Consider the following 23,318-nt stretch of genomic DNA (forward strand, 5'->3'; position numbering starts at 1 on the left):
GGGCTGGGAGTAGGCTTGGGGCTGGGGCTAGGACTGGGGTTGGCACTGGGGGGCACACACACACACACACATACACACACACACACTCACACAGAGGCATGAGACCCCAGTCCTCTTGTGCAAGCTAACATTACACCCATCAGCTGCATCCTGCATTGAAAGTTGAACATAAATCCACTTGCAACCTCTGCCTCGCCTATCAATCTTTCATAGCTCATATATAAGCCATGATAACAGACATCTGTCGCTATGGGTACGCTATGGGTGTAGTCTTTTTCTTTTCTTTTTTTTTATGGGGTGGGGATACGGCCAATTATGATTTTGTACACAGTGTGTTGCATGGTTTAGCTATGGGCTTGTATAAGTTGCACCTGCCTGAGTTACTGAGACATGGGAGGCAGATGCTGTGAGAGAATCTCCATGTTTGAGGTGAACTCCCGCGGCGTTACCTGTCTTCATCAATAATGGAAGGAGAGAGCAGGCGGAGAGTTTCTCCTGAAGCTCTTTTGTGTAGATTTAGTTCATTCATATTTAAGCAGGAGGTTTGTGAAAGGATAGGGTAAGAGATGGATTCAACTGTCATGTAATAACATATAGCTACCTTGAGCCCACCCGAGAGGGCTTTGAACCTATATAACACTGAAGTGCTATGGAACAAATCAGACAAACTGTCTTCCTCCTGTTCTCCCGTATTTGTTCTTCTATATTTTGTGTGTAACAAGAGCTGCTGTCTGCCCAGCTGCTAACTAGTTCTCTCCCCGAAACTAAAGCCTCTTTTTATTGGCCCCTAGGCCTAAGATATGCTCATCTTACCAGTGACGCACGTATCTCTCCTCTCTCCCCAGGTGGTGTGGTTCCTGAGCCCTGCTGTGATGGGCTGGCCAGAGGGGGTCATGGCCCCGCCTCTGGGGGTGGTGATAGGGGCGTGGCCACAGAGGGCGCTGCCCCTCCTGGCTCTCTCTCTCCTTTTCACCTGCGTCTCCTCCCTCTCTCAGCCTCTGCCGAGAGTCTTCCTGCCCTTCGAAGGTAAAGAGACATTTATTCCCTGTTCCTGTCTAGAAGAGTAGTAGACATACACTCCATCCAGAATCATATTTTGTTTCGCCAAGTATGCTTACACCTACAAGGAATTTCCCTTGGTCTGTTGGTGAATGACAATAATTCAGTACACATGTCAATCATTACAGTAAGTCAGCTCTCAGTCTCATCTTGGTCTGTTGTGTTTCAACACAGCTGGTTATAGAACGATGCCATTATTTTATCATCTGATAATGTCTTACAAATGGTCAGTGATATGTGGTGCCAGAGGATGAACTGTGTATGTCATTACTGACCTTTGTGAAGAGTTGCTCATTTTTATCCATTCCAAGTGGTTGTAAATCAGTGATGCTTTGATTAACTGACTCAGCTCTATATGTCATGACAGTGGGGGGGGGGTTTCAACACACACACACACACACACACACACACACACACCTGTCACACTTGTTCCTGGTCAGGGCCTCAGAGGGCCCTAAGAGCCTGTGTTCCATTGTTGAGCTCTGCCTCATGTCAACGGTGCGTGCCTCTTTGCGAGATGGTGCTCTGGTGTACTGTATGTCTTGGGTCTAGCCTGGTCCTGATTAAACTTTAATCACAGTACACAGCGATGGAAGCTGCTTACCAGGGCCTCCGGGCATTGTTACAGCCTCTGGATTTGATTCTGTTGTTTTGTTGAATTTCCTTGACACAGCTGATTATATGAATTATTAACCGTCTCTGAGAGCCAGGGGGAGTTTGCAGGGATGAATGTGGTTGATGTGGCTTATTGCTCCTCCGCGTACTCAGCTAGAGATGGATGTGCGGCCTGCTTCGAGCAGTGGGGTTGATATTGTGCAGGGGCTGCTGGAGATGTTTGATCATCTCTCAGGACCTCAGGCTAAGTATGGCGTTTATACAGCAGACTGTGCGAGTCTGTGGTCTGAGTGGCTGTGGCGATGTGATGGGAGGGGCTTCTTGGGGGACCTCCCTGGCAGTGAGGATGAGATTCGCCATGGTCACTCTCCTTTTTACCTCCCACCATTCTTTAATATTCATTAAAACTCACAACCTTTCTCTCCGTGTCCATTTCTCATCCTCTCAACCCTTATTCCTCTAACCGCATCTCTGCTTTCTCTTCAGTTTCATTTGACCTTCTCCTCTTCTCTCGCTCTTAGCCTCTCTTTCCATCCCCTCTGCCCAATTCTGTCCCCTCCTTCTCTCGTTTTCCTGCAGTCCAACTGTCAGACAGGCGGCGAACTGGCCCACTCAGCAGAGCACACGGAGACAGGAGAGAAGCCAGGCGTCGGGCTGGGGTTTGAGGAGTGTGGCAGTGAAGGAAAAAGCCTGCAGTCACTGAGGACATAATCACCCAAGCCAAGATGCCTGTGGGTTTTTCTTTCCTCAGGCCATTCCTGGAGGTCAGAGGTCACCATCCTGCAAACGATTCAATTTTCGCAGATCCCGGGATGCGTTTCCCAGGCGTGCTTGTGATTTGTCTCTCCTGTCCCGGATTGGGTGTATCCTGTCCATCAGTGAAAGGGGTTATAGTAGATGGGTTCTTCAATTGTGCTACTTTCTTTTGATGGTGGACAGTCAGGAGTGTTTATGAAGATCTATGTGGGCACTTTGCCATGTCTCAGTCCCCTAGGAAGCATTAGAGGGAATTATTGGGCAAGTAGAAGCTGAGAAGCCCCAGGAGATCCTGCCTTCGAGGCTGGATTGATGGAGCTAAAAATCTGACATACACAGAAATCACGGGTAAATTGTTTGGATTCCATTCGTGATTTAGATGCTGTGCACTTGGTGTCAAACACAATCGAGTTGAGACTGAATTTCGAGTTTGAGGTGGACGGACGGGGCTTGATATTTTTCCATCGGCTCCTGCCTATGAGAGAACCAGATGTGGGGGACGCAGGGGAGACTCGCTGGTCCCAAGGAGAAAGCTCCTCTCTCCCGTTAACGCCCCTCTGGAAGTCCTCACTGCAGCGCTCGGGCTGCGCTCCAAGGCTGAGAGAGGAGAGGGGAGAGAACGGAGGCCGGCTGTGCCGGAGCGAGGACAGCAGGTGGGGCAGCACCTGTACGCCACTCAAAGGGTCAACTCTGGTGGGCCGGTTCTGTTAGGCCCCAGAGGTCAAGACCTCTTTATTATTACGACCTGTAACTAACTAAACCAAGGCTTTGAGAGAAAAATAAACTTTCCAGGACAAGGCTAGGGTCAGATTATGGAGTCTGCTGCTGGTCAAGTCTCTCTTTCTCCCGTTCTTTCTCCCTCTCTTCCTCTCTCTCTCTCTTTCTCGATCCCTTGCCTCTGTAATTCTACCCAGGCTCGGCAGTATCCAGCGGGAGAGGTGGGTCTGCCTGCGTTCGTCTCAGGGAGAACGTGCTGTCTCTCACATTCTTCTGGTCTCAGTCTCACACTGCTTACTCTTGTCCTCCACAGGCAACCGCCGTGGGACGGCAAGCAAAACACCATAATAAACAGGGTGGAATGCAGCCTCAGAACGTAACAAATAATAAACAGTCAGACACCACTACTCTTCTTCCACAAAGCCGGATAATAAACACAGGCTTCCATTCCTACTGCAGACATGGGGAATTGTTAATGTGATAAAAAACAGTTGCTTCCTTCCATTTTGTTTTTTTCCATAAATGAGTTTATTTCAGTATTTAGTCTAGCGTCCCTTTTAGTTCACATTTGACATAAACACACGCCTGCCTCAGTTAAAATAATGGCTTTTGAAGAGTCTCAATTTTGTCAAAAGTAGTTCCAGGTAGATAAGGGCATTGTTTTATCGTGCCCACACTGCAAAGCCTGTAACCCAGGATAGGATAATAAACTGCCAGCAGCTTGGCATCCTCAGGCCTCTTTCATTGGTATCTGAAGTGTCAGAGTTGGCGCTAGGATAGCACAAAGAGGTAACACTAATCCTTGTTCACACAGATTTATCAATTCAACTCAGGGCCTGAATGTTATTCTGGCCTTGTTTGTAGCAATGTCTATTCCCCAAACAAACTCTACGACAGATGGTGTTGCTTTAATCAAGACAGAATTATGCGTGCGACGGCGCTACTTGGAAATATTCTTTCCAAGAAGAAGAAGAAGAAGAAAGCAACGATATTTTATAATATACAATACAAACTCCACCCAAGGTTTCCTCATAGGCCTTTTGGCTGTTGTGTGTCGTTGACACCCTGCCTTTGACGCACTGGAAACATTTCCCCAGTCCCCCGACGTTGTTTTCAGCACCTGTCAGTAAGTTTATACACCGATATTACACTGGCCTCCCAAGACGCCTGCCCGACTGTATAAGTGTCGAGGCTGAATGTGTACGGCCGGGCTTGCCAGTGTTCTGCTCTTTGTTTTTCACTGAGACCACAGACTGGATTATACACTAAGCACCGGCTTGAATAGTTATGCTCATTGTTTTACAGATGACAGGCCTCGTGCGACCCATTTATGTATGGGCGTGCGTGCCTGTGTGTGTGTGTTTATGAACAGGTCCATTTAGCCTCATCAGTCTCCTTGCCTTTTCTGGCCAACTAGAGTTGGCTGTGTCACAGTAATAATTACCGCCAGTGTTTATTTAAAAGTGGGAAAAGTGCACGTTGTTTGAAAATACATTTGCGGTCCGGCTTGCACTCACGCCATTGAAATCCCCTCCCGACTTTTCTTTGGATGTGAGCCCGGGGAGACGTACGATCAGGATGGAGTGAGAGATTGATTAAGATAACGTCTGTGGTTTTAATTAGTGCCTCCTCTCGTTCGGAGCCACCAGCCAGGCGTTCTCAGTCAGACGCTGAGCGGAACCAGCCTTCCATCTCACAGGACCCCCAGCAGGAACGGATGTCCACCGGGCTGTGCTGCTTCCACAGATTAGGCCTCACTTTTATCACGGCTCATTACGGCCTCCCCTCGGCCCTCCTTCTATAGGATGGAAGGGAGGGGGGACGTCCCACTGTGAAGGATGTTTACCTATAGTGGGAACGTGTGTGTGTGTGTGTGCGAGTGCGTGTGTAAGCACTTGAAGAAAAAAAAAAAAAGAGAAAAAAAAGAAGTATTTGATTACTTTGCTGTGGCAAAACTTTCTGCTGAATCACCACTGAGACCAAAGCCATGGTTTTCCACCCTTCTTTTCCTTATAAATTAAAGCTGAAACCATTTCTAAGCAGAATACCTCCGCTCTGCTTAAAATATCTTCCCCTAGGCTATTCCAATTTCTTCATCTTAATGACAATCTTGAGCCTTCACTGTGAAAAGTTCACAATAGCACCGAAACTGAAACATGTCCAAGGTAGAACATTTTTGGAATTCTTTAGCGAGGAGATCAGTACTGTAAGATTAACAGTATAACCTTTGTCAATGTCACATTCACCTCCAATAAGGTAAAGTGGAGGTGACTCAGACTCCAAGGTCGATGGTTTGATGTCCTAGCCAGAGTCTAAACCCACACTATAAATCATCCAGCTTTTCCCAGCTCTTTGAAGGTTTCATGATAAGATCTCTGGTATTGGTTTGGCCTTTTGACTAATATGGCCTAATATCCCTGACCCCGCAGCCAAGGCGGACCTGAGTAGGTTAACAGAGGACCGTGTGCAGTCGCCCATTGGGGTCATCCAGGGCAGGATCATAGGTCACGACAGGGTCTGGGCAGGGCTGACAGAGACCAGAAGTGGACCAGAAGGAGCTCTGGGCCATGGAAATCTAAACAGCGCTAATATGAAGGAGCGTCACTCCTCTGCTTTACATTATACACCCGTCTTTTGTAGATGCATCTAATCTTAGCATTAGCAAACATAATACTGCTTTTGAAGTGAAATCAGTGATGCTCCGTGATCATGGGGAATTCCGTCAAATACAAGCCAGAGACCTGTCAAAGATGTCGGCAGGGGAATACTGAGACATACAAATAACCGCCAGGCTGCTGTTTGTTTGTGCGCATGTGTGTGTGCGCGCATGTGTGCGCGCGTGTGTGTTTCCTCTGCAGTGTTTCCTAACAAGAGCTCAGTGATTGAGTCAGACCGTGGACATTCTCCAGGGAAGGCTCGCAGACACAGGGATGCCTCTGGCTGCGCTGTCTGATATGTTTGACAGGCCTTGTCAGCCCGCCTTTCTCTTGCTGTCTGTGTGTTTTGACATTCCTGCCAGCGACCTAGTAGCCCCTGATGAATGTTTTATTGTCCCTCCTCCACGCCACGCTGAAAGGTAATCAATGAGCATCAATATGGTGGATGGTATCTTTTCACCGACGCCCAAGGTCAAAATGGAAATTCCTATGGCTGAATCTCAGGACTATATTGATCCAATTATGTTCTGTATGAAATGTTTTTACTTATTTTGCAGATGTATTTTTAAGATTCTTAACTCCAGCATATTATTTATGCAGCGGGATGGTTTTCCGAGTTTTAGTGTAGCTGGATGGTTTGGGACCGTTTCTCATATTGGCATTAAGCTGTACAGATTTTCCATAGTAAAGGCCAGTGCTGGACACCATGCTCTACTAGGGAAAAGGCTTACGAAACACCAATGTTAGATGGCTGTATTATATTCACTACCTCTGGAACAACAACAGACTCTCTATAAAGTGTTTTATTAGAGCACTCCAAATTTTTTTTCCATCTCCATGCAGGATGAATAAATATAATAATAACCACTATTCTTTGAAGGCATTATATATTCTTTGAAGGCATTTTGATACACTGTAGGAATCATTTGGGTTTTCAAAGCTGAGGACAAATGTTCACATGAACTGCAGGGGTGTAACAGATTTTTACCCTGCAACTTTGCCATCATTCAACAGCTATAGCTTAGTGAGGTCTGTGAGGAAATACAGACTATCTGACAAAACCACCGTCTCAACATGGCAGTGTCAACCTGTCCGGTCAAAGTTGATCCTTCCTCTGCTTCTCCCCCGTCTAATAAATCCATTCACTCACATGATCCTTTAACCTAACCTTCTGTAACCTCGCCTCCAGGGACTTGCGACTGGATGTTAGAGGGGAAGTGGTGGAAGTTTAAAAAAGGGCACTTAAGTTGTGCAGTGCGCGCAGCACATTTTTACCTATTTTTACCTTAATTAGCAAAATATGTCATGTAAATTAATAAACAAAAGTAGGCTACTACTACCCATAAATAACTAGCAAACTACCTAGCTGCATATCCTATGTTGCTGTGAGTGATATTAGCCTATTAGTCATTTAGTGACTTTAATATAGGTCAGTACTACAAAAGTACTACTATTACAACTACTACTACACACACCCTAAAGAAAGCCAGCAATCGCATCATCACTGCTTGGTGTCACACACGCACACACAAGTACACATGCACACACACACACGCACGCACACACACATTATAGAAAACTAGCTGATGGTAACAAGCACTTAGATAGGCTGTTCATTTGTGATAACTGTAATGTAACTGCTATGCTTTCCTGTGACAGTAGTCACAGTAGATGGTGGAGGGCCTGTAGGTTGTCACTGTGACGTTGTGAGGATGCACATTATCTTACAGCAATCCAGTAGAGTGAATGTTTAAGTTAAAAGCCTACAAATACAATTGCACTGTGTTACCGTTTAAGTCTATTAGCCTGTATGCCCACTCATTATTATAATGATTATAGAACATTAGCTGATGGCAACAAGTAGGCCTACTTATATCAGATAGGCTGTTCATTTGTGATAACTGTACCTGCTATGCTTTCCTGTCACAGAGTCGTCACAGTAGAGGGTGGGGGGCTGTAGGTTGCCACTGTGATGAAGATGCATTACCTACAGCAATCCAGTAGAATGATGAATGGTTAAGTTAGAAGCCTACAATCACAATTGGACTGTTACTGTTTAATGATGATATTAGATAACATTTAGCCTATTTTCTTTAGTTGGACACAGAGAGAGAGAGAGAGAGAGAGAGAGAGAGAGAGGTTAAGGGGGTTGTTACCTAGAGAGAGATGATGTTAAGACAACATTAAAACTCATGATGGAGAGGGAAAGAGAGACTGATTCTCGCGTTAGGGCTAGTATACTAGCAAAAGGTAAAGCACATCAATATATCGCTATAAAACGAAAATGAACACGTTTACTAATGTTAGCCAGTGGTCACATTACCTGTGATATGCCTGTGTCTGCCTCAAAAAGACTCGACTGACTGCCTATCGCGTGCGGATGCGTTTGTTTCCCGCTGCGGTAGCTAGAAAAACAAGAGAGAGGGTAGGGGTAGTAGCAAGAAAGTAACAAATTATTTTATATTTTCTTTCAAATTCTATTAGGCAGGGCAGGCGCTGCGCAACCGGAATGTATTTATCAATAAGGTTTAGCCTGCAGAAAAAGGCACGTCTCCCAGTTCTCTGTGAGAGGCGATAAGGACAGGGTGCCTCGCCCCCTTTGAGGTGAGTGTACGTGCCCGCTCGCCTCAACCTGAAAGGCTCCCTGTGCCTGTAGCTGCGCTGACAGTAAAACATGTATTAATTTAGCAGCCGTTAAGGGTGAAAGGTAAGCAGACGCCTGCTGGTTAGGTTCAAAGGTTATGTGTGGGGGAGGGGCGGCCTGTGACAGGTGAAGAGGAGGCCAGGTGCTATTGGGGCAGCAGGAGCTGGGCTAGCTAGTGCGACGGACGGGTTGGTTAGCCTCTCCGGTTTCGGCTCCTGGAGGGAATGTTTCAGTCAGCCAGCCGTGTAACGATGCCGGCGGTGACGTAGGTAGTGGATAACCTCACCACTAACCCTGCGGAGTGAAGAGACCTGAACGCTCCAACTGCCAAAGAGAAAGCTAACCATATACTCAGATGCCTTACTAGTCAAGATGGAGTGATGTGGCCTGCACTTTACAAATCAATGGTAGAAAAGTCATACTTAGTAGTTTGGTATGTAGCAACATAAGCTCTGTTCTAAGGTTATCTGTCAGCATATACATGTCACAGCTAGGCCTACTGTATGGATCTCTGTGGACATAGCCTACTGTAGTCTATATATGCCCGTACAGGGCTGAAAATTAACACCTGCCACTGGCCAAATGCAGGTAAAATGTACAATTGGCGACTAGATTTCAGAAGGCTATCTGAAATATATATATATTGGCCGGTCGATTTTTTCATCTACGATCTATTGTTAGCTGTGCCATGAACAATGAGCACTATATATCTCAAGAGTGCACAGTCCAGACCTGCAAACATGTCACCTTTTGGCTACAGTCACCTTTTTTATGTTAACCATGGTAGTTTCAGTGAATCTAGAGGGTTTTAGTTTTGTATGTCGTCACCTTTTTCACTACTCCAGAGTTTGCAGGTGTGACAGTCTCAAAAATGTAATATGGACCGTGGTCGTAAATAACCTTATAACAGGGCTTATGATGCTAAATACCCAATTACTCCTTTAAAGGCCACAGGCATCAGAAACAGCATATGATTCCCATTACATCTGGACATTACATAGTAGAGGACAGACAAGAATGGTGAAGGGAAGATGAGATTTGTCAGCTGTGTGCTGGCCCCTGTTCGCGACACAAGCGGTCACTGTGCATGGCCTGCCCAGAGTGTGTGTTGATGTTTGTGTGGTGAGAGTGCGCTCCCCGCCGCCCGCCCGAGAATGTGGAGAATGTCAGGGAGAGAGACTGCTAGACGACTCTGTTGCAGAGCCCCGGTCGGCCTACTGGGTGGTCTCCCTGTGGAGGGAGCGTTTAGGAAACGAGGGGTGCTCTGGCGTGACATCCTAACGGTCCACTCTACCTCACCTGCCAGGGTACAGTATCCCCATTACTGTATGCTGCCAGGCTGTAAGGGTCCAAGGAGAGGGCGGAAATATCCCTTTTAAGGCCCGGTGCGATTTTTTGTCTCCAACCCCCTGAGTTGCCAGGATCAAGGCTGAGAGTGTCTCAGTATGTGTGAGGGTACCAACACTGTATTAGGTGAGTGCAGCCAAGCAGAACCCCGGCAAAGGAGCCTCGATATTAACAAGACAAAGACTAGTGGTATTTGGCATTTGAAGTCAGGCCTTTATGATGAAACCCACTCCATCTTCAGAGGGTACATGAATGGGAAAGGGTGGGCGTACTAAGTCCGTTCTTCAATATTTGTCAAGGCGTCTGATTGGGGTCCTCCCACCGGCTGCCCCTGACGACAGTGGCACAGGTTCTTGCTCTGGTGAATGCAGACCAGGCCTCATTTGCATGGGGCTAATCTATTCATGCTGCCCTTTGAGGGTGCAGCCAATTGAAGAGGGCTGTTTTGAATGGGAGACACAAATGCTGGTCTGTTATTGGCCGCCTGCCTAGTCCTGTGGTGTTAATAGGGTCTGGAGACCTCTTGGCTTGTAGTAGCTCGTCCAGGAAGCCCAGAGTCTCCACAGGTCTATTCAACCTGCTGTCATATCCACAGACTGCTCTGGCGGGGGTGAGAACTGCCAAGGAAATGGCAGGGCATTGAGTATCTTCTACTGCTGCCCTATTTGTCATTCAGCTAAAGTTATAAAGTGTAAATTTAATTTCCTGTCTGAAAAGAAGGCCCTGACATTTGTTTCTGAATTGGCGATGAGCAACAACAAATTAGTCATATTGTGGGAAGGGAAGTGACAGACTGTGGCTTTTTAAGAATCCCACCAACAACTCTTTCCTTCATCCTCCTTTTCTCTGCACCCTTGAACATCTGTCTTTGGCTGATCCAGCCGGAGAGTGTCTCCTCCCCAATCCCTGGCTGAATCCCTCCAAGAGGGAGCTTTCGATCCAGGCTGTGGACATGCGGGGGCCCGCCCCATCAGACCACTGGCCTCGGGCCCCTAACCTCCATCCCGAGTGACTCAGTACAGCAGAATCCTCGCTCTTGTAAAGGAGGCAGCATACTTCCCATCCGCAGTTAATCTCCCTTTTTACGATCCTGTGATGTGATAAACCGTCCTTGTACATTATGGCGAGCCGAAGCCAAACCACCGCTGTGTTGTTTACTGGTGGGAGTCAGCATCAAACAACCAAACAAACAGAGCCCTACCCCGTCATTCAGAATTATGTGTTTGAAGGGTGGATGTGCGTCATTCGGCATTATGTGTTTGAAGGGTAGGGGCTCATCACCGTGGTGTAGCCATACTCCCCTTCGACGTACAGTAATCACAGCAAAATGGATAAAAAAATATCCGCTGCTATCCCTCCTTATTTCATCGAAAGCAGAATGAACAGTGCAATCTGGTTCTCGGTTTAATTACAGCCAAAACATTGTGGGCTTGACTGACAAGATGGCCCCTGCCCACAGCTTTCAATTACCACATGACTGTTCATCAAAGTGTTCTGCTTTCTTGTACCGTGTGTGGGAATGGGAAGATTGTTGCCGTTGTTGCCGTTTTCTCTGCCTATCACACAAAGGACATGTCCTTGAACTATCAATAGCATACACTCAATGAGAGACTAGCTCGTACGGGAGCAAACCCTGTACAGTAGGCCGTCTGCAACTTGTTCTTGGACGTGGTTACAAAACAATGCTGTCTAAAACTAACCACGGATAGATGTGCCTTTTGCAGTGGAAATTGAGGGAATACGTGTAAATGTGAATTGAACAGGGATATGCTAACTACCTGATGAATTATTGAACCCTTCATTGACAAAACCCTTTAAGTCAGGGTGAAAGTGCGTCCGTTAAGCCAATCATCAAGGGTATTATCTAGTGCTGATCTCTGACCTGATAATCAGTGCCACCACGCAGACCTACGTGTTATGTAGAGGTTTAACATGCGAGACATAGCCTTGGATAAATCTATACAAGGCTTTGTCTGGCATGGAAAACCTCTAGATAACATGTTGGTCAGCTCTGCAGCACATGTTTCAACCATGAAAAGACAGCAGCCCACCAGCAGTCTTTAATATTGAATGGCCCCCTCTGGTCTCTTGGCACTATAGCAGGATTTTGTACCACTTCCGCGTGACCAACTTGCAAAAGCGAACCACTATAAGGGGAGGGGGAAGAGAGGCATGGCTGTCTATTCAACTGCTTAAGGCTTCTGTGCCAAGCTCTTGTCCACCGATATGGATGACTGCTTGAGGTCGAATGGCGAGCTGCACAGTGGAGAGCTCTATGGGTGATTGCTTGCGGTCAAAGTGACCTCGGGAATCCTGCCAGGTAAACCCCAGGCGCACGCCCGCCCACCTGCCGACGTAAATAATACTACAATACCCAGAAGCCTCTGCGCCGCCCTCGCCCTTCGGTCTCTGGCCATCCTGTAATTATGGCACAGCATGTCTCTTCCCCTCCAGTGGCGCCGAAATAACACATTTCACCACTGTCATCACTTATGACTTATCCTGCATACCAAGCATCCTCGACGTCTTACTGTCAACGGTGGCGTCCTCACATGTTCATCGCTGCTGGGAAGGGTAAGAGAGGCAGAGGCAATTCCTTAGACCCAACGCTTTTGCAAATCGAGTCGTTTTAGTCACTTTTGAGTGAATATGAGTGTCATCAGACATTATAGGCTATGAGATCAACAAACAGCCCTCAGGACTTCTGTTTGTGATCTCAGTGAGGAGGAATGTTTCTCAACGAATGACTAAAGATGATTAAGTCATTATTATAGTCGGCTGCGCCTGTGACCGCAGCACCACCCGTGGTATATAGGCGAGATACCACACCCTCTCATGAGTTATTGCTTCAATAAATAACATGTGGCCAAGGATTATTATTTCAACCCTGCTGATTTATTCATTATGTAGACAAATGTGCAACGGCTCACATTTGAGTGTTGTTTTTGCATCGAATTATCCTTAGCCCATGGTCAGAGCATGGCTTTTATTTGCACTCATTTTGACTTATAAAGTAGAAGACAGTATTGCACATGTCAGCCGAGCTTTAAAGACACAGGACAATCACAGGACTGGAGTGGTTCCAGTAACCAATGAAGGCTGTTTTTTTGGGAAACGCACTTACCGTCACATCGCCTCACCCTCTGGTCACAAAGCAGCATCCGCCACAGCCTCAAGTTTGCTTTGATGACATAGCATTCACATTTCCTGTTGACGGACAGTTTACAAAGGAGACGAGACATTGCGGGGAGACGTTTCACATTTAGCTCTTCGCTCTGGGAGGGGAGGGTTGGGGTGGCCGTAGGGAGGTCATGGACCAATGGGAGGTAGGATCAACACGAGCTGCCTGTAACTTTATCCCCCTGTAAACCGCCCTCATAATGAGGTCATCATGTGTAACCTTTTGATAGCCCGGCCCCTCTCGGTAGGTATTGGGCAGAAAATTATGAGAAAACCCTGACTATTGGGTTCGAATATCCTCCTTGGGGAGTGCAGGTGCACTAGAATACATACTAGTGTCGTTACCTTGTGATGCTGGGCTGGGATGCTTATGCAGGCGTGACTCGTGTGTTTGGTTCTGGCCTAGGGGTCATGTTGGACAGACACTGGATCCCGTGGTATGTGTACGCACCAGAGGGTAGGCTCGACTCGTATCAGCTGGCCGCATTAGGGGGCCACGTGACGCACTCCCTGCTGTCGACCCCCGTCACACCAGGGTTACAAGGGCTTCCACCCTCGGGAGGAAACATGAAAAGTATCCAGTTCCTGCACTGAGAAAACAATACAGAGTTCATGGTAACCATAACAGTTATTTCACCCTCGCAACACCCCTCGGAACAATGTGTTCCCCTTGTGGAATGCTCCACAGGGATGGAATGGATGGATGGAACCGGACAGTACCAAGTGTACCAGCTGTAGGGGGAATTTCGGAGTGACAATAACGCACGCTGTAAGCAGTCATCCTTTATACTGAGTGGATTCTTTTGCACTCCAGGCAAAACAGAAGCTAGAGCCGTGGACTTGTGAACTGAGAACTGCTCCCTCAAACACAAGAAAAAGATAAAGTCAAAATCGTGCCCAAAGAGGTTCCTTAAATATCCACTCCAGCTTAGTTAGGTGGGGGGGGGGGGGCGGTGCGGTTTTGGCTGTGGTTTTGGAGCTCAGTGTGTTTCTAATTAGTTGCTAGTTAGGCCTTCACCATCGGCAGCACGCCTCACTTCCCGGTTCTCTGGCAGGGGAGGCAGGTGACGTCTTAAGCCTGATGAGCTCTTCGCTGGAACTCCGCTAATACCACCCGGAGCCCGATCTCAAGTGATGCTATCTCTCTTGGCTTTGAAGATGCCATGTTCTTTTTCCAAAGGCACTTCTTTATTAAACACACGTTTTAAGAAGAGTTTGATAAGGTCTGTCATATTCAGTTTCGTTTTCCCCCCTTATCAGTTGGAAACAAAGCATTTTGCGTGTGTGTGTGTGTGTGTGTGCGCAGGTTCTTCATTGCACTTCTACCGGAATGCTCTCACCATAACCCACATGCTTCATCACAAGTATACTCAGGAAACCGTTTGTAACCATATAAGGTGTGTTACTGTATCCCAGTGCTAGGTAAGCCAAAAAAGATACAGATTGGAGTCATCATGGGAAATTGAGTCTTTTAGTAAAATGAAGTAGCTGTTTGCACATCCAACCTGTACTTCAGGCCAGGTGCAGGACAAAAAATATGAATCTATAAGAGGTAAAGAATATCAGCACAGTGGATTATAGTTCCCAACACTTCATGTGAGCAAAGCCTGAAGAAGACGTTGCTCAAATAAAGTGTTGGGCGCTATAATCCAGAGTGCGGATATTCTTTACCTCTTATAGATTCTTTTTTTTTTTTTAGTGTTGTTTACTTTAGTGTTGTGTTGTTTTACTGGTTTTGTGTTTGGACTTTAACTAGCACAAACTTTAAACCAAACCATATAGCATTAAACACCGGCCCATGATCAAGGAGATGGGCAGCACTGGAAAACACCTTTTCTTTGGGATAAAAGGCTGTTTCGCACAACAGAAAAAACGAAAATGTGACTTGGGTCTGGGGCTGTGAGGGAGGGGACAGCCGACCTGTTGATTAGCGGAGGGGAACAGAAGCTTTGGGGAGGATCAGTCGAGGGAGGGGGCGGAGGAGGAGAGGGATAAAGTCACACTCCAGTCCTCTCCCCTTCCTTCTCAATGGTGATTGAAAGACTGATAAATATGCATGACTTTGACAGCGTAGCGCATTGATGGTATAGTGGAGAACTCCCTCTCTTGAAGGAGTCTGAGGGTAAACTTGTCCAAGGCAGATACAAATAATGCTTAGCTTGTTTCTCTAGAGCATTCACTGCTTTTAATTGGAAATAGTCTGCAAATATAATAATTGCCTCTCTGCCACTGTCCAGAGAGTTGTATAATACATGCCATCATCACATCACAGGGCCATACCACAGTTCTTCTTGCTTCCTTCGAACCTTTGTTCAACTTGAACCTGAAAATATTCATTGTTGACACTCATATCACTCATGTTTACCTCTGTGTCTCTTCCAGAGCTGCAGTCCTCCCAGTCGTTCGAGCACTACAGCCTCTCGGAGAAGGCCATGGACTACCGGCTCCTGCTGGTGGACGAGGATCAGGACAGGATGTATGTGGGCTGCAAGGACCACGTCCTCTCCATGGACATCAACAACATCAGCCACGGCACTCTGAAGGTGAGCGGCCCCTTCTCTGTCACCGTACCGTTTCGATATCTCGTCACGCTACCCAGAGATGAGAGTAATGTACGCTTACGGACTGCACAGTCATTATCGTCAGTGGAAGGGTCAGGTTCATGCGGTTTTAGGGTGTCGGCAGGTTGGTTCAGTGTATCCACAAGCTTGTATTCAAATTCCACCGCAGTAGAGGAAATGACATTTATCTCATATGTTATGTCATCTCATAAACTAATTTACGTAACCATTCCCTCAGTGGGATGGGTGTACTCTAGGAATTATAGTCATTATGCAAATAACGACAATAGTAACTAATTTCTGGGTTATTTACATTACAGTATAGTACATCTATGAACAGAGCCAAAAATGTGAGAGATGCGTTTAGAGAGAGATGCACAAAGTTCAGCGATAATGTGCTCGCTTAGTGCGTCGAGGGAGTAATCAAAGCCCGGCTTGAGAAGCGTGAAGAGCATAAACAGATGGAAATGCATTTAGTTTCCCTCTGGGAGCGTTCGAGCACATCCATTTGCAACGTAATTGCCTCATACATCCACTGCATTAGATCTGTAAGCACCTCACAGGTAAAAAAAATAAAAATACAGCCTTGACTACAGACAATGACAGGTTATTACTGACTATGACAGTAACAAGAAGTCCTTCTCAAAGTAAATGCCAATCTCCCCCCCCCCCATCTCCCCCACTCTCTCTCACTCTCTCTCTCTCTCTCTCTCTCTCTCTCTCTCTCTCTCCCTCCCTTCCTCTCTCCCTCTCTCTCTTTCTCTCCCTCTCTCTCAAGCTGTCTCTAGTTCCTGGCTGTAGTCACTTCCCAGTGTTTCAAGGCCAGAATGTCCAGTAATCCTCATGAGTCTGTTTCGCTGTTTCTCTCACCAGGTGTTTTGGCCGGCCTCTACCAGCAAGATAGAGGAATGCCAGATGGCTGGCAAGGACCCCACGGTAAGGATTAGCAGCATTCAGACTCTAGGAAACTATCTCCACACAGTGATGTCTGCTGTACTTTCAGACCACCTCTCTCTTTCTCTCTCTCGCTTTCTCTCTCTGGCTTTCTCTCTCTCTCTCTCTCTCTCTCTCTTCCTCTCTCTTTCTGTGAGCATGTGTCTGTCTACCAGGCCCTGATACATGTGCAGCAGCAGCAGATGTGGGCTAGTTCTACAGGTTCACTGTCTCCTGGCAGAGGCTCAGTTCTATTAGTCACAATGAGGACGCTGAGGCGTGCGAGTCCTCCATCCTCAAAGCTCGTACACAGAATGAGTCACGCGTCAGCGCCACATCTGTGACTGGACCTGACCCGGTTTCACACTGATATCTGAGTTGGAGCCAGATGATGAAGACACTGAAATAGCTTTGATTGATTTCTTTTTTTTTCTTCTGCTATTTCGCTGTTTTCAATTAGAGGAAGCCAGCAGTGTAATCACCCATCTGCCAAGGACTGCAGATAGAATTACCCTGATGACAACAGACAACAAAATAGAATCGAATGTGAGCTTCCCATCTGTTACGGTGTCATTTGTGGCCCTGTTTCCGACACGCGAGCATCCAGTATATTCAGATCCAGTATATTCAGATCCAGTATATTCAGATCCAGTATATTCAGAGTATTCCGTCTGTGGATAGAAGCGGCAGCCGTGGCAGAGACAGCCCAGGTCCTGCATGGGGCTGCGTTGCTGAACGAGCTGTTTCCAGTCCCCGGATGATTTGTGTTGCTTTGAGTCATGGGCTGTGAGCGCAGTGGACAGGCTGCCACAAATATTTGGGCGAGGCGCTCCTCAGCGCGGAGTCGTCCGGTGGTCGCCCTGGCGCTCGTCCTTGTCCTCCTCCCCTGCTCTCTCATCCCTCTCTACTCCAGAAACAGCCCCCCCTGCTCCCTCTTTTTCATCTTTCTCTCTGTTTTTGTCACTCACTCTCTCTCTCTCTCTCTCTCTCTCTCTCTGTTTCACTCTCCTTTCTTTTCTCTCTGCTTTCTCTTTCTCACTTTCTCTTAATTGCTCTTTTTCTCATTTTGTCTTTCTTGCTCTCTTTCTCTCTCTCTCTCACTCTCTCTCTCTCTATCTCCCTTTCTCTCTTTCTCACTCTCTCGCTCGCTCTCTCTCTCTTTTCCTCTCACTCTCCGTTTTCTCCCTCTTCCCTAAATTGTGTTTTAGTTACCCGTGGGATGTTTTATTTGAGTTAACATCTGTCAGTTTGTTAAGGTTACTCTCCTGATATGTATATATTTGATTCCTCGTTGAAGATTGAATCTGCGGCCACTGGGGCTCCCAGGGGACAACAACCACACATTGTTTGCACAGAGGGGAGGCATCTGGGGGGAAATATAACCTATTTAATGTATAAAAGCATGAAATTGATTAAGTCCATGTTTAGAGTTTCTCTCTGATTAAATTTTCTGTGATCTCCACTTCAACCATGAGCCATTAGACTTGTGTTGGGCCCTTTCAAGTTAGTGTAGGTCTAAGGACTGTGTGTGGTTGGATATGTGATACAATTGAAGGAGCAATATAATGAGTTCATGTCTGTGCTAATATGAATTTGATATGTAGGTACGAGAGGACTGCAGGGGTGCATGGGGAGGGATGGAGCCTGTGAGTTAATACGATGAGAGAGGGAGGGGTGGAAAGAGAGAGAAGGGTGGAGAAAAAGAAAGTAACTGAAACTAGGGCGTATGATGTTGGAAGTGCCTGTTTTTAGTGATGGCTCTCTGCAGTGTGTGTGTGTGTGTGAGTGTGTCTGTGTGTGTGTGTGTGTGTGTGTGTGTGTGTGTGTGTGTGTGTGTGTGTGTGTGTGTGTGTGTGTGTGTGTGTGTGTGTGTGTGTGTGCGTGCGTGTGTGTGTTTATGCTTGTGTGGAGTGTGTGAGCGGCCGCAGCTGCTGTTTCCGTGGCGATGGCCAAGTTCCTATAACGACTCCCTGGGTGTTTGCTCTCCGCTCCTCTCACTCTGAGCCTGAATTACCCACAAATCCACAGGATCCCGTTGCTGAGGAGAGGAGGGAAGAGAAGATGAGAGGACAAAGGAGGACAGGAGAGGACAGGAGAGGAGAGAAGAGGGAAGGACAGGAGAGGAGAGAAGAGGAGAGGACAAGAGAGGACAGGAGAGGAGAGGACAGGAGAAGAGAGGACAGGAGAGGAGAGGACAGGAGAAGAGAGGACAGGAGAGGAGAGGACAGGAGAAGAGAGGACAGGAGAGGAGAGGAGAGGTGAGGACAGGAGAAGAGACGGTAGGAGAGGTGATGACAGAACAGGAGAGGTGAGGAGAGGAGAAGAGAAGAGGTGTGGAGATCATAGGAGAGGAGAGGGGAGGTGAGAGGAGCACAGGAGAGGAGAGGAAGTGGAGGTCAATGGATCAGGTCAATGGTTGGATCACAGACCTCGGTAAACTCAGCACTGACAGATTGTTTCCACTTGTACCTTTGCCAAGAAGAGAGATGGATATTACTCTTAGAATAGTAACGTAGAATTGTGTAGCAAACGACTGTGCATTAAGTTAATATACAATTTCTCATACTAGCGGATGAGTGATCATCAACAATTTCATGAGGTTCATGATTAATAATCTCTCTATATCTCTCTCTCTGCCTCGATCTCTCTCTTTCTCTCTCTCTCTCTCTCTCTCTTTTTCTCTCTCTCTCTCTCTCTCTGTCTCTCTCTTTTTCTCTAGCATGGCTGTGGGAACTTCATCCGAGTGGTCCAGCCCATGAACAGAACCCACCTGTTCATCTGTGGGAGTGGGGCCTTCAGCCCAGTCTGCGCCTACATCAACAGAGGCAGAAGGCCTGAGGTCAGTCAGTACTCTACTTGACCCGCGGTCAAATAGTGAAGGCTTCACTGGCTACTGTATTTTTTACAAAACATACAGTACATGCCAAATGAAAAGATACAGTAGAGTTTTGGCCACTATAAATTTAGCACTATATAAACTTCCTCTGAGATGCAGAAGGGCTTCCTCTTAAACTAAACTGCGAGGTTTGAGATGTTTCATCAGACGGCGGAGGGAAGTCTCAAATCCATGACTTCCTCAGGAAAGTTATCTTGACAGCCCACAGGGTTTATAGTCCCGCATATCGTTCTGGAAGAGACGGAAGGACAGGAGAGCAGGAGGAGGGAGGGAGGGGCAATGCATTCTGGGCCGCCCGCCTCAGTCTCCGGCCGCATGAATCCTGGAGGTAGGAGTGGGAAACTCCTCCAAGTGTTCAGCTGAGTCGTGGCAGGCCGACCCCGCTGCTCCTGCCAAACACTAACAAGCTTAGAGCTCTAAACTAGTCTCTCCCTGCCGTGCTGTGTCTTTTGTCATTCGGGGGTTTTGTTTAAAAGTTGGACAGTTCTGCCCCCCCCCCCCACCCCCCTCAATCCACTCCCAGCTTGAACGTGTCAGTGTCTCGGTCTGGCTCGTCTAAGCGCGACAGCACTCTATCGCGGGCAGCCCGGCCAGGCCAGCGGCACGGAAGAGCCCCGGAGGGAGAGACAGCCGTCATGGACGGGTGCGGTCCGTCCGTGCGCGAGGGCGTGGCCAGGCGCCCGGGCCCCAAGGGCCGCCACGGACGGCGTGCGGACCGGTCGCAGCGGGAGTCGGGAGCGGGGCCAGGCGAACAGAGAGCGACTCACGCCAAGAGTTGCTTCTCCTGGCGAACAGCGGTCCATCTGACCCTGGCGCAGCTCCCTTGTCCATCTTTCCCCACCCCACCCAGAGATGTTGTAAGATCGCCTCGAACCAAGTCAAGATGGGGGGAGAGGGGGTGGGGGGGCGGGGGGCGGGGGTGTTTCGGGGCAGATGTTGTACTATAAGACCGTCTCGAACCAAACCAAGATTGGGGGGTGGGGGTTTGGGCAGTCACCAAGGAGCCTGTAAAAGTGGGACAGTGTTCCGAGATGGAACTACAGCATGTTAACACATTAAGGGGGGGGGACCCCTCCTCCTCTCGTCCGTGATGGAATGTTCTATTTAATGTCCCGTACAGACCAGTGAAGGTAGAGAGACCAGGACTATATTTGTGACCGATTCGATCCGACGCAGGGCTGCCACATGGGACATTTGGAATGCTCATATTCTCATATTTATTGCTGTGAAGGTCAAAGGTGCAGAGCTCCCCCGAAGACCCACGTAAAGCTGCCTGTCTCACTTGCATGTCCTCCGCTCCCCTGCAGGAGCAAGTGTTCCACATCGACTCGCGGGCGGAATCTGGCAAGGGACGCTGTTCCTTCAATCCGCAGGTCAACACCGTCTCTGTCATGCTCAGTGAGTCCTCCTTAACTCCCTCCATTTATCTCACTCTCTGTTGGTCTCTGTATTTTTGTCTATGCTGCACTTTACACACTTCGAAACCCCTCCCCCCCCCAGAATTATATGTTTCACTCTCTGTGACCTTTTTGGTCAGGTTGCACCCCTCACCCCCCACCCCTCTGTGTCACAGCGTGTTCTCGTTAGATCTCTGATTGGTCGGTCCAGGTGTCGGGTTGCTGTCGACACAGCGAAAGAGGGGGGGCGACGCGTCCCGTCACACGCAACCGCTCCGCTCCCTGACACCCGAGCACCACCGCCGAGTCAGCGGCTTCACCCACCGGCGCGGGACGTCCGTCCGTCAGTCCGGTCGCGACGCAGAGCAGCAGTCGGGTCGAAAAGGCGCTAGGCTAACCCTGTCAGCCGCTCTGACTCAGACTGGGACAATCAGAGCCAGTGTCTGGGCTAGATAAAAGGGGGTCTGTCTGTATTTGTATCTCTACCAACGCCCCCCCCCCATCCCCATACAGGACCCTGTCGACACCCCCCCCCCCTCCCAACCAATCCCCAAGGACAGCCAGGCTTCGACACGGGCCATACACCCGTAGCCATGGGGCTGTGGCTGGGAGTGGGGGGTGAGGAGGCTAGGGGCGTAGTGTGTGTGTGTGTGTGTGTGTGTGTGTGTGTGTGTGTGTGTGGATTGGGTTGGGGGGGGGGGGCGCTGGGGGGATGACAGAAAGATGAACTAACAGGGTAATGGAAAATAAAAAGTGTGGCGTCTACGGAGAGCCCTCTGCGCCGGGCCATTAGCAGAGCCCGGTGAGACTGGGATGTGAGGCCTGTAAGTCTGGCCACTGTTAGCCACATTAGCGATTTACTGTCACCCTGACAGGCTAACCATTTCAGGCATATCATTCGACCACTGGGACATTTCCATCAGTGTAGCAGCGCTATTTTTTCATTGGCTGTTAAAAGTATGCTTCCGATCGGAAGCATACTTTGTGGTGATTCGGAAGCATACTTTGTGGTGATTTTTTTGTCAAAACATCAACGGACACCAGTGACCACTCAGTGAGTTTCCTGTCTTTGAAAACGAGAGTTTATGCTGTTTTTGAGGTATTTTGTCTCTGCACATACAGTATGGATCCATTGAGTGAGTTAGCGGCGACGGGCTACATCTCGAGAGTGCACCGTTTGACGAAACATTGATATCGGTCGTTGTACATGATCGTAAATATCATTATAACATGGCTTATAATGCTCCATTCTGAACCTGTCCTTTAAAGGTAGAATGAAGGGATTGATCGGATCTTGCCAGATGTTTGTCAGGGTCTGGGGCATTGTGGGAGTTGTAGTGTTTTGTTTGGTCAGTTGTGAGTGAAGCTGCCTGGATGTGAACCTGTCTGTCTGTGTTCTCCCCAGACCAGGAGCTCTTCTCAGGCATGTACATCGACTTCATGGGGACGGATGCTGCCATCTTCAGGAGCCTCACCAAGCGGAACGCAGTGAGGACAGACCAGCACAACTCCAAGTGGCTGAGTGGTGAGATCTTTGCAGATGTCCATAGCCTTACAGTACATGACACTGACGATGACGACAATGAGTAACGCAAATGGGATTTAGTGGATGAACAGATTTTCCAGACACAAACAGATGATGTTATCTCCTTCAGGAAGCTGTGGGATGTGGAGACATTGAGCCAACGCACCTTGAATTTTTGATTCTCACCCAGTTATCTCTTTTTCTTTCCATAGAGCCGATCTTCATCGACGCTCAGTTGATACCAGACGGATCGGACCCAAACGACGCCAAACTGTACTTCTTCTTCCGGGAGAGACTGACGGACAACAGCGGCAACACCAAGAACATCCACACCATGGTGGCCAGAGTGTGTCCAGTAAGTGTGTGTGTGTGTGTGCATGTGTGTGTGTGTGTGTGTGTGTGTGTGTGTGTGTGTGTGTGTGTATGCGTGTGTGTGTGTGTGTGTATGCGTGTGTGTGTGTGTGTGTGTGTGTGTGTGTGTGTGTGTGTGTATGCGAGTGTGTATGCGTGTGTGTGTGCTTGTGTGCGTGCGTGTGCATGTGTGTGTGTGTGTGTGTGTGTGTATGTGGTTCACCTACCGTATGTGTTCCACATAGCCTTCTTCTTTTTCTGTATGTGTAGAATGACATTGGTGGGCAGAGGAGCCTGGTGAACAAGTGGACCACCTTCCTGAAGGCCCGGATGGTGTGTTCAGTTCTGGAAGAGGACGGCACCGAGACCCACTTTGACGAGCTCGGTGAGAGAGGCAAACACACACACACACACACACCGGTGTCTATTGAGACATGCAAAATCCTTGCCCCTTAAAATATTTTAACTGCTTAGCCTGATGAGATTTCCATGCGTATTGTTGAGTAATATTTTCTTGACCTACACCTTGGATAATGAATAAAACAGCTCCCAGCCATGTGCTCCCTGTGAGTCATTTGAGGTCTGTCAGCTTAGACCTTCCTTTATACATCCCCACTCCACCACATCCCCTCACCGGGACAGAGGCGATAATGCGTCTGACGAAAGCTTACTTCCTGGGC

General features: G+C 48.0%; 1 protein-coding gene across 1 annotated transcript in view; it reads left to right on the forward strand.

Moving 5' to 3' along the window:
- Positions 1 to 420: 420 nt before the first annotated feature.
- Positions 421 to 23,318, forward strand: part of sema3c (sema domain, immunoglobulin domain (Ig), short basic domain, secreted, (semaphorin) 3C) — a gene marked incomplete at both ends in the record, with an annotated part of 39,530 nt that continues 16,632 nt past the window's right edge. Inside the window, 9 exons of the mRNA XM_084447731.1 lie at positions 421 to 429; positions 846 to 1,026; positions 15,358 to 15,518; positions 16,410 to 16,472; positions 19,189 to 19,308; positions 20,673 to 20,763; positions 22,168 to 22,287; positions 22,500 to 22,642; positions 22,909 to 23,023. Coding sequence (XP_084303857.1) covers positions 421 to 429; positions 846 to 1,026; positions 15,358 to 15,518; positions 16,410 to 16,472; positions 19,189 to 19,308; positions 20,673 to 20,763; positions 22,168 to 22,287; positions 22,500 to 22,642; positions 22,909 to 23,023 — 1,003 coding nt within the window. The remainder of the gene's footprint in view (positions 430 to 845; positions 1,027 to 15,357; positions 15,519 to 16,409; positions 16,473 to 19,188; positions 19,309 to 20,672; positions 20,764 to 22,167; positions 22,288 to 22,499; positions 22,643 to 22,908; positions 23,024 to 23,318) is intronic.

The sequence above is a fragment of the Borostomias antarcticus genome (assembly GCF_949987555.1).
Source record: "Borostomias antarcticus genome assembly, chromosome: 13".
NCBI classification, from domain to species: domain Eukaryota; kingdom Metazoa; phylum Chordata; class Actinopteri; order Stomiiformes; family Stomiidae; genus Borostomias; species Borostomias antarcticus.